We start from the raw sequence: 17,247 nt of genomic DNA on the forward strand, positions 1-17,247 counted from the left end.
GACAGAGAGACACACACACACACAAATTACTGAGTCTTGTTTATCTGTGACCATTATGATGCAGTTTTCCATGTTTAATTTAGCCGTGTTTTGACCTTGTGTTATCATTTTGATTCATCACTACCTGTACCAACCATTTGTCTGTTCTTTGACCACAACTTTGGATTACTCTGTATGTACCCGTTTGCTCCTGTGATTGACCTTTGCCTGCCTGACCATTCTTGTAATGAACTGCACGTGGATCGTCAACTTCATTGTCAGCGTCACTCACATAACACAAATAGAGCTCTTCAAATTATCTTGTGAAACTGTATTCATAAAGTATTACTTATCGCAGAAAAAATAAAATATTGCAAATATTAGGTTTTTCCAAAAACATGCATCCCTATGGCTTAGTTACTTTTCATCCTCCCTTTAAAATACACATTTCACATCCACAAACATACATCTGTTTACTGAACATAGTTGAATTTTAATTCCAGCCAAGACCAAGTTGGTGCACAACACAACGGCGACAGCATGAAAAATCTGCTCAACTTCATGAATAAATGAAGGAGGAATTAAGAAATAAAGGAGTTAAAAAGAAATGGAAGAGAGGTTTGCATGAGTCTGTCATGAGCACAAAAAAGTGGGAAAATTCTGTCTCCATGGTAACCCAATTTTCAGTGTCACCACTTTTGTTACCAAACAGACCATGCTACATTACATAAAACACACACTCACACCCCCCCTCACACACACAATGTGCGCACACACTCACAAACATACATTCTCTTAGTAGAACAGCAGTGTTTTACTCTAATAATGTTTGCATGGCAGATTTGATGCACAGCTTTGATGATCTATGATATTTTTAGAACACTGTCATCGTCTAATTGGATTTTATTTTTATTAAAAGAGTCACAACATGAATTTTTAAAATATATTATAATGTTAATTTGGGATCAATTTGAATGGTTATTTCTTTGCAAACCAAAATAAATAAATAAATAAATAAATGCAAATCTGCAAAAACACGTTTCAGTGCAGTTTCCAGGTAAAAAGAAGATTTGGAAATAGTCAAATCAACAATTATTTAAACTTTGATTAAATCAATACCTTATTTAAACTGGCGGGACATTTTAAGCTATGAAATTTGCAAATATGTGTTTGTTAACACATTAAGCCAATTTGATTTCTCATGTCATGACCACTTTAAAAGTACTCCTAGAACTTTTTGCCTTTTTTAACACCCCTATCCTACAAATATCTAGAGTCTAAGCGAGTAATTTAAAACTGAGACAGTGTTTACCCTATAATAATTATGCAATTATGCAAATGAACATTTGCAATCAGCAGAAATTAATCTCAGTCTTAGCCCTAATACTTCATTCTACATCTATCTTTGTACACAACATACAAAAACAAATGCGTGTGCATGAGCTGGGATGCACATGCATGGCCTCACGTGTAACATGCATGGTTTCACATTTATTATACAGTGAAAAATCACATACTGCACAGAACATAAGCTAAAGATAGAGCGATGCTTTGTTTATAATTTATTTAAAATGATCTCTAGCCTGTAAATTAAAATGTGGGCCCATCTTCATCTAAATCATAGCAATAAGTGCAAGAAAGAGAACAGTTTTTCATATCTTCCTCAAACAAAATAATCTATTCACTCGGGAAGGCAAAAAAAAAATTTATTTTAGGATGACCAATTTTGTAGTTAACAATTCAGTTTCTTGCACTGTATCCTACTTTACACATTCAGTGCAGTCCTGATACTAAATGTAATGTGTAAGTGGTGCTAAATAATGAATGAAGTATTATTACATTGCATCAAACAAATAAATTACTAAAATACTAATTAAGTAAACCCATGAGATACTGTACATTATAGATAACAAAATAACCAGATTTTCAGAGCTTCTATGTTTAAAGAACCCCTATTATGGGTTCTTGAAAATAAGCTTCCATGTAGTGTGTGTAACAGCACTAAGTGAATGAAAACATCCAGCTGAGGTTTGAATCAGAAAGTGCACCGTTTACAACTATTGACTATCTAACAAAATAGTCGACTCAGAACCAAATAAATGAATAGTGTTGGGTTTGGATCTTTATCTTGAACCCATTGACGTCGATATGATACATTACCAAATATGAAGTGCCGGTTCTGGTCAAACGTAAATGTGCCTTTCATTTTAGATACTAGTGGAGCGCGGAGGATCATGGTGCTGATCATGACATGAAAATGACGATCACTGACAGATGGAGATTCGGTCTGCTGGGAATAAAGAGTTAAAGTTCATTTTCACAGTAACAACACCACAGTATAGCTAACCGAGTGCTTCTTTTGTTCCAGTCATTTTTCTGATTTTAGATACCATAAACTATGAAGCAATGGGGATTCGCTGGCCGATTGCTATTAAAGGAAGGAGCACAGACTATCATGTATGGGACTTTGTCAGACTTTGACTAGGCATGGGCCGGAATAACATCCTGACGACATGATAATCTTGGATAAAAATATGAAGTTTTACGGTATTGTAAATACTGTTCTAAAATATGTTCTTTTTAATTGTCAACTTTTCCCCTTTAAACATAACATACATTTTATTTTTTAGAAACTTTACAATATTTTGAAATTTGAGCAGTAAACATGTCAGGCTAAATATTTTTTTAGTTATTTCTTCATTAGTTTCAAAAACACATTTTTTTTACAATTTAAAACAGCATCTTTGGATATCTTTTCTGCTGGAGATACTGTTGTCCTAAAAAACCTAAAACAAAACGTAAATAAAAGAATCTTACACATACCTAAGGAACGGTATTACAAAAAATTTGGGTAGTTTTAATACTTTGACTTTTCTAAATCTCGATATACCTTATTATCCCACGCCTAACTTTGACACAGACTTTGTCTGTAACTGCTACAGTTCATACCAGGCCGTATCCTGAGCTGCTGCTGTGCTGTTGGTCAGGGGGGAGTGGAGAGCATGAGACTGATTCCAGTGGCGCTCCAGGGACAGACGAGTCTTCGCTGAGGCCAGCTTCCAGCCTCCACTGCTGAGACTGCAGCTCTGCACAAGACTTTTAGCCAGCGGAGAAATTAAAATGGTCGTGCCGAACGGAGTCTGGTTCTCTCAAGGTTTTTTTTCTTCACTCTCCTATTGGTGAAGTTTTTTTTCCCTCTCCGCTGTCGCCACTGGCTTGCATGGTTCAGGATCTGAAAAGCTACTCATTGATGAATTTGCTCTTCAGTGTTTGGACTCTCAATAATGACTTCAAACCACACTGAACTGAGCTAAACTGAACTGAACTTAAACATTAAAAACTGAACTACCCTGATCCAGTTACTATGACCATTTATGTGAGGCTGCTTTGACACAATCTACATTTTAAAAGCGCTATACAAATAAAGCTGAATTGAATTGAATATGGACCAGTTTCTTCTTCCTCCGGATCATAACATCCAAGTGTAATTAAAATATCTGCCTTGTCATTACATTAATTTAAATTCTGAATTTGCATTTAAAAATCACAAGCTTTGAGCTGATTAGCTAATTAGAGAGGTCGAAAATGTCCTAATACAAACCTAATGCATACAGTGTACAGCAAAGCCAGATGTCCTGTCATTTGAGGGTCAGTGAACTATTTAAGCCCCTTGTCACGTTTCCAGATTTGTCTGAAATTTGTCCTATACATAAAACACCTACTTTATGTTAGGCCGACTGTTCTGGCAAAAAGTGCAACATCTGGTCAACATACTTACAGGATAATTTCCTTTTTGATGGTGGTAATTTCAGTCAGATGATCCAATTAATGAGATGAATGGGGAGAGAATTTGAGGGCTCTTCTGAATACTAATGAGCAAGGTGTACAATATTGCAAGAGCTCATAAAGAGCCAGCTGGACAATGTTATGCTCATATTTTTCACCCACCACATAAACAAGAAAGCGAGGGACAAAATCACCCCTAACCAAAATGACCTTAAAAACCACAGCTTCTATTGCTAGCCATGTAATGAATGATGCTTTTCCCACTCAACATGAACACCCGTTTACAGAGAGTAAACTGTAAAACTGTGTTTACAGAACAATATACCAAGCAATGAATTTTTTAGAGTTCTCTGAATAATTGAACATCATGTCAACATCATTATTGGCATTAACAAGAAAAAAAAAAGTTTTTGCTAATAAAATGCAGTAATAATGAATACACGTATATGAAAACAAATAAAGACTTTAAAATACCACAAAAAAAAAAACTTTTTATGGCTAAAGAAAATTAGAAAATGTCAAGAAAAGCACTAATCATGACTTTTTAAACTAATCTTGTCTATTATTATTCAGCATCCAAACATCTATATGTTTTCAATAAATGGTGCTAGTTATAGTCACATCCATTCCCGTGACAAAGCGAAAAAAAATTGGAAAATTGAGGATTGAATAAGCAGAAGTCAAACATTAATTCTGTAACAAACTATGTATGTTTACCAGTGTTGGGAAAAGTTAGTCTTAAAAGTAAAGCATTACAATATTGAGTTACCTTCCTGAAAGGTAACTAGTTGCGCTACTTATTTTTTTTAAGGAAAGTAATGCATTACATTCCTTTTGAGTTACTTTTTCATATCACATTCAAAACCTGCAGGGTCATTATTATTATTTTTTTTAATAAAGGAGCTCTGCAATTAACAACTATCACCTACACCTTTCAAAAAAAACGCATCGCAAAATAATAATGTAGGATAATACTTTCTTCTGAGAATTTCTGAGTTCTAAAGTTTAAAGCATTGCGTTTGCTACTTTTGTGATGTTTGTCTAATTAGTGAATTATTAAAGTACAAACCATTTTCAAGCACAATTCGTTTTCTTCCATGTCTTCAAAATAATGAACATTTTCTCATCTAAATTTAAGTAAGCTGCTTTAAATTTTTAAAAAGTAACTCAAATATTACTACTTTTTTTTTTTTTTTTAAGTAATGCATTACTTAGAAGAGTAATATTCTTATGTAACTCGCTCTGCTTGTAATGCATTACCTCAACACACGTTTACATCAATTAGGACAACACACTTAATACACAAATAGACTTGATTAAACGTGCACATATAGACATCACTCATAGGCTATACTATATAACTACAGGTTAACTAGGTTTATATAACGTTAACTGTTAAAAGATATTAGATAACCTACTAGTTTATCAGTTAAAGTTATTAGGGACTAATTAACTTATGGTATAACCTTAACTTTTCTGAATTTGATTGTAGGCCTAATAATGTGCACTTTTTGTAAAGCTGCTTTGAAACAAGTTATTGTGAAATGCGTTATACAAACAACACTTGAATAAATTTGAATAAGGGAGGCAAGGAAAAGCCAAAACTAATCACTTAAACAAGGCAAATTCAAACAAAGCAAAAACATGAGTAGCATGCAAAAGAGAATCGTGTAACAATATCAAGACTTACCGACAATGTAATCCCGGCCATTAAACAAACAAGCGGTAAACAACGCAGGTGCGTTCAATTACAACGTTGCCTCAATAATTAGAGAACGGGGAGACTTCTGTTGGCTGGAGGAGGAACTACAGCATCTGAAAACACAAATGCGAACGCGCGCTGGCCCACCGTTAAAACTCTGGCTCTACAGAAACGCGGGAACTCCAGGTAGCTTACAACACGTACAGTAAGATATTTTTCTGCTCGTACTGTTGGTAGCTAATAATCTTACTCTGGCTCTTGAAATTCTGCTTTTTAATTAACTTGAGGTATCCAGTTTGAGATATTCTGTGTTTAGTACAGAAACCATAATAACCAGTTTTGCACATTGTTACAAAAATTTTGTACAGAGTGAAGTTAAATCACCACTTACAGTAGCTCCAAGTCATCACATTAAAATGATTGCTGAAGGATCATGTGACACTAAAGGCTGGAAGCTGAAAATATAACTTTGCCATCACTGGAATAAATTACAGTTAAAAATATGTAGGCCTATATGTATTATATTAATTATTATTGTTGTTATTATTATTATAGAAAATAGTTACCGGTATTCATATTTTATAATATGAGTTACTGTAATATTATTTCACTATATTCCTTAATGGGCTAAATGCAGAGCTAGTGTTTTTTGGCCAATGATGAACATCCAGTGAAAGGTTTATGTGACTATTATCAATTTCATAAGGTTCTTTTTACAGCATCGATGTTGTACTGTATTTCAAATCAGTTTAATAGACTTAGCCAAACATCCATTTGGTTGTTAAAGTGAAAACAAGACAAAAGACTGTGTGCACGCTAATGCCATCATTAGCAGCAGGCTAGCGCAGACACACCGTTGAAAATTCTGGGGTAAAATTAATTTCCATATTTTAAAGACATGGCACAGAAAAATAGAATTTAATGCAGTGCTTGTTTGGTCTGATACCCACTTTATATTGTACCTTAACCAGGCAGTGGCACATATACCTACAGGAGGCACATTATACTATTAATACGACTATCATAATTAATGTCCCATGTTTTCGATGTAAAAATATAAATTACTCTGAAAGTAAATACTGTGGTACTGTAAATACTGTGGATTTTTAACCATCTCAATTTACGTTACATTATTTCTTCTAGTCTTTTCATTAGCTAATCATTTAATAATTAAAAAAAAAAACATTTTACAGCATTTATATAGGCAAAATAAGATTAATTAAGATTTACAGCATACAGCTTACTGTTATGCGTTATATGTTTTTTAATAACATTTACAAGGTCATTGAAAGCCGGTATAACATATTTTAGCTCATGTCATGCAAAAGAAAGGACAGTTATAGTTGAAGCCTAAACGCACTGGGTGTAAATCATTGAAGTGTTTGACAGACTCAGTTCAGAGGTTACAGAGGAGCGTAGACACAGAAAATGAGCTTCTTCTTGCTCTTTCAAACAAGGACATGTTTTAAAAAGCCACTATTATGCATCAAAAAGGGTTATATTTTGGTTTTGGGGTCTCCAGCAACAACAGACTGATATACATGCAAGGTCAAAAAAACACTTTCATTGTATTATAATATGCATTTATTCTTTTCTCGTTTTTCCCAGAAGTCTCCCATATTCCAGACCCAACTGCCCTCACCCTCCCGTTTTGTTATTTTTTCCGGAAAACTCCCGTGATTTCACCGCCGGTTTAAGCACGTCATACGATAATAAAGAGTTAACCAGACACAGTACAAGCGGTTACAGGTAATAAAACACAATTAAATACATAATTTGCAAGCTAGAGAAAACAAGGAGGCAACCATTTCAATCGCATTTACTTACACTTACAGAAGGAACTGGTCTATGAACTGTGTACTGTAAAGTTCCTGTCAAGCTCTGCAAAGTCCCAAATAGTATTTTCTGATCCTTCCTTTAACAAACGTCCAATGAATCCTCCATTGTAAGTGTGTAGATTGCTAAAGCACTCGTCAGAAAAATGACAGGAACACGGCACAAGGCTGAGGCTATAATGCTGAGGTATTTTCGCAATAATAAACTTCAACCACTGACTCTTCACAGCCTCATCTTTGGGTAGGGAAAGTAGCAGTAACTTTCCCTCACACTTTAGAGCACAGCGCCTTCACGACATGTTTCAACCAGGGTCTGCTACAGTGTTTTTGGGTGGGGTCGGGGGCTTTAAATTCTCCCAAGTTTGCACGTGCAACAAATGAGCGTGGCTTGAGTTTCATATCAACGTCACACTGGCACGGTTAAGAACTCGTTATCAAGACAATTCATTTGAAGCACTATAAGTCGACTCTTTAATTGATGAATCAATAGTTTTAAACACGGCACACTTTCAGATTTAAGCCGTAGCTAGATATTTCACTTCACTTAGAGCTGTGTTACACACTACATGAAAGGTCATTTCCAAAAATCCCTAATAGGGGCTCTTTAACAAACTCAATATCCATTTATTTACTACAGTTAAAGCTTCAGGAAGAGTTAAAGCCAAACTAACAAGCAAAAAAATAAATCTACTACGACTACACAAGAAGTCTTACCTGGCCCCTCTATAATTTAAAAAAGAGAAGCACAATTAGTTCCCAAATAAAATCCACCTCTCTCCCCGATGCTTCCAGTAATTTACATACAAACAACATAAAAGTTTTCAAACTGGGTTATGAATATAAATGAAAGTGTGTGTCTGATGTTTAACCAAAGTAATGGTGCAACAGCAGCAAATGTATCCAAGAACTGTAACTGTAGAGGAGATGAGGATTTTTGCATGTGCTTTTCTGGAATGATTAGAAAGCAGCACAGGCACAGCTGACGACAATTAAACAATTTTGACAATTTTCACACGCTGAGAGAAAGCAAAACTCAAATAATACACAAAACTCTTCACGCTGATATGCAATAAAGAAACATCCCCCAACAAAAATCCTACATAACAGCTCATGTTTCCACAGAATACACCATAATACCATACAAAGAGAGTTAGGCAAGGGACAATAATGCTGCTAACTAAATACCACTTTATTGATTCAGTATTTTATTGTTTTGGTGACTTTAGTGACTGTTTGAGATCCTATCCCTGAAGACCTTGCATTACCCTTCACCTTATTGTAAAATATTGAGGTTTTGATATAAATGCACTTACCTGTAAATTATGGCAGCTGATCAATCCAGATTATATTAGTCGTTTTCACACAGCACTTAATTTCAGGGTTTTTGGTCACATATAGGAGTATATAGGATTTATTTATTTCTGCTCGGGGTTATGAAAAGTGAAGCCAAACATGTGCACTGTGAAACACTGTAGTGTTACAAGGCTTTTACACAGCACCATTTGATATGCATTTTTATTAGATCTGTGTGAATGAGGTTGCTCTAATTACATTGGCTTTTGTATATGAATCCTTTTAAAAATATTTGAGTAGATGTGTTAATATATTAAATATTATGTTACTTCAAGGTTGAGGGAAACATGCTAAATAGTAAAGAAAAATATGTCAATTGAGGTAAACAGCCATTCTGAAAAGTCCATTGTGTAAAAATCTTGAAAACAGTTGGCAATACACCATAGAGGATTCATGTAAACAGGTTGCATGCTGCTTCCAGTCAATGGCACTGCAGAAATATGGATGTATACTCAGGGTTTAAGATTATAGAGTCAGCTCTTTTCATTCCCACTTTGCACCCTTCAGTTTTGTTGATGATGTATTATTTTACTCAGTGATAAAATAATTTATATTCATACATTTTTTTAAGTGTTGGATTAATGAATAATTACATTCTAAAAATAATGAATGTTATTTCTTTAAATGTTACTGATTAGTTTTTTTAGAAAATTAATTAAGCAAATATACATTTAGATTGCTTTAAAAATAGAAGAAAAAATATATATATATATTACACTCTCAGAAATAAAGGTTCAAAACCGATCACTAGGGTGGTATCTTTTTAAAAGATACACTTTTATACCTTAAATGTGCACATTGGTACCTTAAAAATACTTTTAGGCTACACTTTTGTATCTTCAAGAAACCATGAGGTACACATCTGTACTAGTTGAAACACAGGCTCATTGTGAAAACATACTCCTATATACATTTCTGGAGAGCTAGAATTATATAGCCAGAGCTACTGTACATATGGCTACATTTCATCTTTAAAACAAATGCTATGGGGTGGTATGACGCCGAGGACAACTTCTGTTTCTTTTAGTGCTACCAGCTTACCACTTACCTCCGTGTGGAGCTTTTCTGCTGTTACCAGTTTACCCAGTTACTTCCCCCATACAGCCTCGGATTTAAGATGCAGAGAGGAGTTGATGGGGTCGATGATGTGTTCAAGTCCTGCAAAGAACAGTTCCAGAAAGTAGGTAAAACATAAACAAAAGGCAAAAAATGAAATAAAGTAAATAACAGGGTGGGAATGTGGTAAGATCGGAAAACATGGCAAAAAATCAAGCGGCCACAAGGGCTTTTCTTTTTCTGGATTGTGTTTGAAAACACTATCGGTTGGGTTTAGGGAAGGGGGTGGATGAGGTGTTTTCAGTTGGTCGGTCAGTCAGTTAACAGCGGCCTCTGGTGGATTTAAGTGAGAAGAACAGGCATGAAAGGCACTCATGAGCAATATTTGAGATCTGAAAAAGTGTACAAAGTTTTCTCAAAAACAAAACTGCTAAAAACGTACCTCCTGGGACTTATTTCACAATCTCCAGAAATGTATATTAAATTATGTATCAATAATGAGCCTGGGTTGCCTTTTTAGATATTAATATGTACCTTTGAAGGTACATACGTAGCCCTGTAATGTACAAAAGTGTATCATTTGAAAAGGTCCCACCCTAGTGACAGGTTTTGTACCTTTATTTCTGAGAGTGTATGACAATACCTCCCCAATAAAAGTGACAACTTTTTAAAAGCGTATATTCAATTCAATTCAGCTTTATTTGTATAGCGCTTTTACAATGTAGATTTGTACAAAAATTATGGTTTTTTTTTTCTTTAAAGAAGTTGTTATTCCACCCCGTTTAGAGTATAGTGGTCAACATTTTTAAAAATGTATGTTTTCTCTCTCAGAAAGTCATTTTTGGATAGTTTGTGGTTTGGTCTTAGTGACTTAGCAGTTCTCTTCCCTCCTAACGCTTCACTGATTTAAGGAGCTAGCTTTACCACTAAAACACTTGGTGAATTAAACTGCACACATCCATTATGTTCTTCTAAATTAGCAAGTTAAAAGCTACTTTTAGCCTTAAGATGTTTTTGGTAATACTGATACATTTTTAAAATATGATTATTTAGCAGTTTTGTTCACAGTTTGTCTCTCTAACTTACTGCTAAATAACATCAACACTGCAAGTTACAGCTTCTTTATTAACTGTTACAAGGTCAGCCGATGCAACATATTTTAGCTCTTGACATGCGACACAAAGGACGGTTTGTTAAAGCTTAAACGCACTCCACGTATGGGTGTAAATCACTGAAGTGTTCGACACTAACTTGAATGATTTACAATCCCTCAAGTCCAGTGTCACTGCACTTTAGCCATTAGGAGAGCGGATGTGCAGGAGGACATTTGTTAAAGTCAGCCGGTCATTAAGATGAGGAGGAGACACACTGTCCTGTCTGATAATGATTTATTAACAAGTGTTCAGATCTAATGGGGGTTTGTGGCATGGTTAAACTGTGTCTGTGTGTGTGTGCGTGTGTGTGTGTGTGTACTTGTTTATGAGGTTGACGAGGACACAAAATTGTATAATGACATACAGTTGAAGTCTGAATTATTACTGATTTATTTTATCTTTGCCATCATGACCGTATATAATATTTTACTAGATATTTTTCAAGATACTTGTATTCAGCTTAAAGTGAAATTTAAAGGCTTGATTAGGTTAATTAGGCAAGTTAAGGTAATTAGGCAAGTCATTGTGTAACAATGGTTTGTTCTGTAGACTATCAAAAAACATACTGCTTAAGGAGGCTAATAATATTGACCTCAAAATGGCTTTTTTTTAAAATGAAAACTGCTTTCATTCTAGCCAAAATAATACAATTAAGACTTTCTCCAGAAGAAAAAATATTGTTGGAAATACTGTGAAAAAGTCCTTGCTCTGTTAAATAAAAACTAGTAATTTTGACTTTAACCGTATATATGTTTTAAAGTGGTTTAAGGGGACATGTTTTGTGTCCTTGTAACTCAAAACACTTAAAATTTATGGTATCACTTTATTTTGATGGACCCTTTAACACATTTTGTTGAATTTAAGTCATGTTGCAACTATAAATGCCAACTAATTCTAATTAAAATATAAGTAAACTGTTAGGTTGGGGTTAGGGTTTGTATAAATAAACATAAGATGTGTAATATGTATATTGTACTTGCAAAATATCCTATTTTGATTTGAATGTCTCTTGGTGAAGCAGTGTCAGCAGATATTAAGCAGACAGCCTAATTAGAATCAGTTGAAATGTACTTGCAATGACAACAAAATATCAACATCAAAATTAAGTGATACCGAAATCATACTTAATAGGGTCCAGTGCTTCCCACACATAGACTTTACTTGGGCAGGCCAACCAGGGGCGCGTTTCCCAAACAACTACGTAACTTGCGGCTGAACTATCATAGTGCGATGCATCGTTGTTGAAAATAGCAATGTAGTGATGAGTGTTTCCCAAAACTGTAGTTGCTTTTGTCGTTAGTTATAACGCCCATAATGATGCTCTAAACGGGGTGGAATAACAACTTCTTTAAAGAAAAAAAAACCCATAATTTTTGTACAAATCATTTTGTTTTAAATGCACATGCAAAAAAATACTAGTTTTGGTAAAAAAAAAAAAAAATGCACTCATTTTCCATATTAATTTAAATACATGTAAGCGACACATAAAGAACCTATACATGTTTACTTTACAAATATTATTGATATTTGTATCAATATTCCATATAAAATCCCTTAGCTAACAAGTACTCTAACCTCATATATAAGTCATATAAATCATTAATGGTTGTAGGCCTAATTTACAGTAGGCTATTTATTAAAAAAAAAAAATCTTATTATTAATAATAATAATAATAATAATAATAATAATAATAATAATAATAATAATAATTATTATTATTATTATTATTATTATTATTATTATTATTATTGTTGTTGTTATTATTATTATTATTATTATAATTATTATTATTATTTTGGATATTGTTTATTAAGCTTATTTTTTATTTTATTTTAAGTCTACTTTTATAAGTTGACACATTAAAACCACTGCAGAAATCTTCTAACCAACAGGCCCATGTCATATACAGTAGGCCTACAGATAAATTTTTTAATACAGACAAATAACCTACTATAAATTAATGTTATTAATTATAACATTAATATATATATATATATATATATATATATATATATATATATATATATATATATATATATATATATATATATATATATGCTAAGTATATATACAAAAAGATTCTACCTAAGAGAAATGATTCTAATGTTGTTGTTTTTTTATCATTCCAAGTTTAAATATTGGAATGTTCTAAATGAATAGGGCATATGGGGATAACAGGGAATAGGACACAATCAGGAACTGTGCTTCGAACTACAGCTCCAAAGGTGTAGTTGCAAGCATACAAGTTTGCATCGCAGTTTGAGAATGTTCTCTGGAAAAAGGGATTTGGGAAACGTCAAATCAGCAAACTATGTTTGTAATGATGGAACATGCAACCTTAGTTAGCGAACAATGGTTTGCGGAAACGCACCTGAGGTATACAGAGACACACCTTTTTCCATCTAGCCAGGGTTTCTAAATCTACTAAAATGTATTTGGCTTTTGTTTTTTTGGCTTTTCTTTCTATAGCTGTCACTAATCGTATATGCGCACAGCCACAAGAGCAAGAGAGACATTACATAATTAATTCTTTAATCTAAACAACTTTTACACAAAATTACATTTAAACTGGCTGCAAAATATTTGTACACCACCAGAACTGGTTAATCAACTGCTTTATTTAAATAATCCACACGCTTTATTCTTGTAATTATTATAATTTTTTGAAACATTGTCTGTTTTTGTTCCTTTTTTCTGTCATTTTTGTTTTCATTTGCTCTATAATTTATTGATTTGATGATGTCAATATACTACTTTTTTAGGGCAGGGGGGAGTTCACCTTTAATTGATAGGACAGTAGAGAGTATAGACAGGAAAGCGTGGGGAGAGGAGAGCGGGCAAGGATTGGCATAGGACCTCGAGGTGGGAATCAAACTCAAGTCACACTGGAGTGCCATGTGTCGACGCACTAACCACTACACCATTGGCGCCGACAATGTACTACATATTTTATACATCTAAAATGCTTTGGCAATACTGTACGAAATGTCATACCAATAAAGAAACCTGTACTTGAATAGCTTGTTTTTTACTTAAATCCACTGAAAAGAAACAGGTTATAAGTTTCTAAACAAATAAAAATATTGTTTTAAAATCTAATTATCTTTTGTTTGTCGCATATAGTTAACTATTTATGTGATGTGGGTAAAAGGGGAAGCACTGGACTGAGACTATTGACCTTCAAAATTTGCCACAGGTTTCCTCTGAAGGTTGGGTTTAGGTATGGTGTAAGTCCATATAATAAGCAGGTATAAGGCCTATGGAGAGTCCCCGTTAGCCATATATACAAGTATGCGTATGTGCTTGTGTGTATTCATCCACTAATTTAGAGTTGCATGATTAGCTTGATCAAGCTGAATGGCTCACTGTAGCGAGCATGTGCTTCGCTCCACAGTTTCTGTACTGACAGTTTTACTCGGAGCCAATATCTGGAGCAAGCGTGGGCCTAACACATACTCTGACGCAACACACACATGGTGTCCTGGATCCGCCACAGACCCGACAACAGCCAGGAACCACACACATTCACACACACAGGCTATTAATCCACTATTTGACTTCATCTATCTTTTATGCTTTGACAGGAACGTTTCTTGTAGCCTTTTATCTGCATGGGTGCTGTAACTTTTACTGCTTTTTTCCTTGTTTTGATGTTATGTTTTGATTTTTAGTACCTAGAGATCCACCAATGTGTTGGTCGAGGTATATTGGTGTGTTTAATGTTAAATGGTCTGTAGGCGGTGGTTGCTCAGTGGTTAGCACTGTCACTGGTTTGAATCCCACCTGCCAGTTGGCATATCTGTGTGGAGTTTGCATGTTCTCCCCATGTTGGCGTGAGTTTCCAGGTGCTCCGGATTCCCCCACAGTTCAAAGGCATGTGCTACAGGTGAATTGGATAAGCTATATTGGCCGTAGTGTATAAGTGTGTGAATTAGTGTGTATTGGTGTTTCCCAGTTCGTGGTTGCAGCTGGAAGGGCATCAGCTGTGTAAAACATGTGCTGGAATAGTTAGCGATTCAGTCCGCTCTGGCAACCCCTAATAAATAAGGAACTAAGCCGAAGAAAAAATGAATGGTCTGTGGTAACAGCGTTTAGTTTTTTTACTTTGCTAACTTGTACAATTGGCAAATATCTAACACAATCTGACGGCAATTCATAACTTTATGATTTAGTGCAGGGGTCTCAAACTCGCGGCCCGCGGGCCCTTTGCGGCCCTCAGTGCAATATTTTGTGGCCCGCGCCGACCGCTGTACACTGACAGAATCAGCGGAGCGGGGAGAGAGAGCGCTCCCCGCTCCGCTGATTCTATCCGTACACAGCGGTCACTGGCATTCCCCGCCCGCCGTGTAAACAAAGGGGCGGGGATGCCGGTGACGTCACCATGCTCCCCGCCCCTTTGTTAGACGCTGTGACGGGCGGGAAGTGTTAGGAGGGAACTCGCGCCGGCCAGAACAAAGGTAAGCTGTTCCCGCCCCAGCCTGCCACTTAGCTACCTATCTGCAGCCTGCCACCTACCTAGCTACAGCCTGCATCTTATATATATTATAGGTAGATACAGACTGGTACAGACTGATGTGACTGGAGTGGGGTTCAAGCGGACCATGTGCCTTTTTGGGAGCACATATTTGTGTGAGAAGTTATTCTTCACCTTGAACGTCAATAAGTCAAAGAACAGGTCTAGACTTAATAATGATCATCTTCAAGCCATACTGAGGGTCTCAACTGCTTCTGCTCTAAAGCCAAATGTGGTTCAGATTTGTGAGAAGAAGCGCTGTCAAGTCTCTGGCAGCAAGAAGTAGGCAAAAGATGCCATGTTCAGAAGAACTGTTCATAATCTTCACTCAATGTTCTATTAATGTTCAGGACACTTCATGTTCAGAAGAAATAATTAAAACTGTTAATAATGACATTTGAGGACTTTTTTTGTGAAATCCCTTATGCGGCCCAGCCTCACCCAGACTTTGCCTCCTGCGGCCCCCAGGTAAATTGAGTTTGAGACCCCTGATTTAGTGGCTAATCTCAGTCGTACAATTTAGTGCAATTTGCGTATATTCCTCAATGATGGTTGAGTTTAGAGGTGGGGTTGGGTGCCAAACCTCATTTTTACTGAACTAGAATTCAGAAATTCATACGAATTAGCCACTAAACTGACAAAGCGTAAACAACTTTCATTTCCTTGTGAGATAAGGCCAGTGTTGACAACCATTTTTAATGAAAAGTAGGTTAAGCCTGGCTGAAAAGTAGCTAAATGATGCTAGATGACGTCACACACTAGTTTACATATCAGGGATGTCATCATGTAGTATCTGAAAAGCATAACCTCATCATGTTTCTACTCTCTGAGACGCCGTGTATTATATTATATTAAAACATTACATCCAGATGCACAATAAATAAGTTATAATTAACATATCACTTCGCGTGATGACGTGATTGTGTAATCGCAACTTAAAAACTACATCTTTATGTAGTAAACAAAATAATTAAGGTTTTCTCAAAGTGACTGGCCATCTCAGCAAAAACATTATTTGAAATATGTTTATTTAGATTTGTATGAAAAATATATTTATAGCACTATTGGAATTAATTGCTACCTAAATTACCAACAATTATACATGTTAACAAATATCAGTAAATGAACAGTTATGAACAACAATCTGAGCTAGCGATTTATTTTACTGAGTGAAGTCTTTTTTAAAAACTGCTAAAAGTAGCCAAATAAATGTTACAAATTGCTAAATTTGTTGCTAGGTGCTGTTTGAAAAGAAAAGTTGCTAGGGTACTATGAAAAGTTGTTAAATCTAGCAACAAATGCTAAGTTGGCAACACTGGATCAGGCTGCAAATATCAGTATCAAAATTAGCTAATGGTTGTTTTATATAAAGTTGAAGGCAAAATTATTAATCCTCCTGTAAAATGTTGAGTTATATATATATATATATATATATATATATATATATATATATATATATATATATATATATATATATATTTCTCAAGTGTTTTTTAACAGAAAGAAAAAACTTAACAAATTGTATTTTACACACATAATATTTAATATAATAGTTTCAATTATAGGACACTAGCATTCAGCTTAAAGTGCCGTTTAAAGCCGTAATTAAGTTAATTTGGTTAAATTAAGTTTGGTTAATTAGCCAAGACATTGGACAACAGTGGTTTGTTCTGTACTCAATCAAAAATTGTCTTAAAAGGGCTAATAATATTGACCTTAAATTTTAAAAACAATTTAAAAACTGTTTTTATTTCAGTAAACTAAAAGGGACTTTAACCCAAAGAAAATAAGCTCTGTTCCTTGCTCTGTTAAATATCCCTCAGGAAATATTGTAAAAATATTTAATTTCAAAGGAGGGTTAATAGTTT

General features: G+C 34.8%; 1 protein-coding gene across 4 annotated transcripts in view; it reads right to left on the reverse strand.

Moving 5' to 3' along the window:
- Positions 1–5,507, reverse strand: part of grin2ab (glutamate receptor, ionotropic, N-methyl D-aspartate 2A, b) — a 163,787-nt gene extending 158,280 nt beyond the window's left edge. For all 4 annotated transcript variants that reach the window (XM_087236686.1, XM_087236683.1, XM_087236684.1 and 1 more), the window contains exon 1: positions 5,456–5,507. In XM_087236686.1, coding sequence (XP_087092812.1) covers positions 5,456–5,476 — 21 coding nt within the window. In that variant the 5' untranslated portion in view covers positions 5,477–5,507. The remainder of the gene's footprint in view (positions 1–5,455) is intronic.
- Between the last annotated feature and the right edge of the window lie 11,740 nt (positions 5,508–17,247).

This window comes from Danio rerio, chromosome 1, assembly GCF_052040795.2.
Source record: "Danio rerio strain M-AB ecotype USA chromosome 1, GRCz13ab, whole genome shotgun sequence".
NCBI classification, from domain to species: domain Eukaryota; kingdom Metazoa; phylum Chordata; class Actinopteri; order Cypriniformes; family Danionidae; genus Danio; species Danio rerio.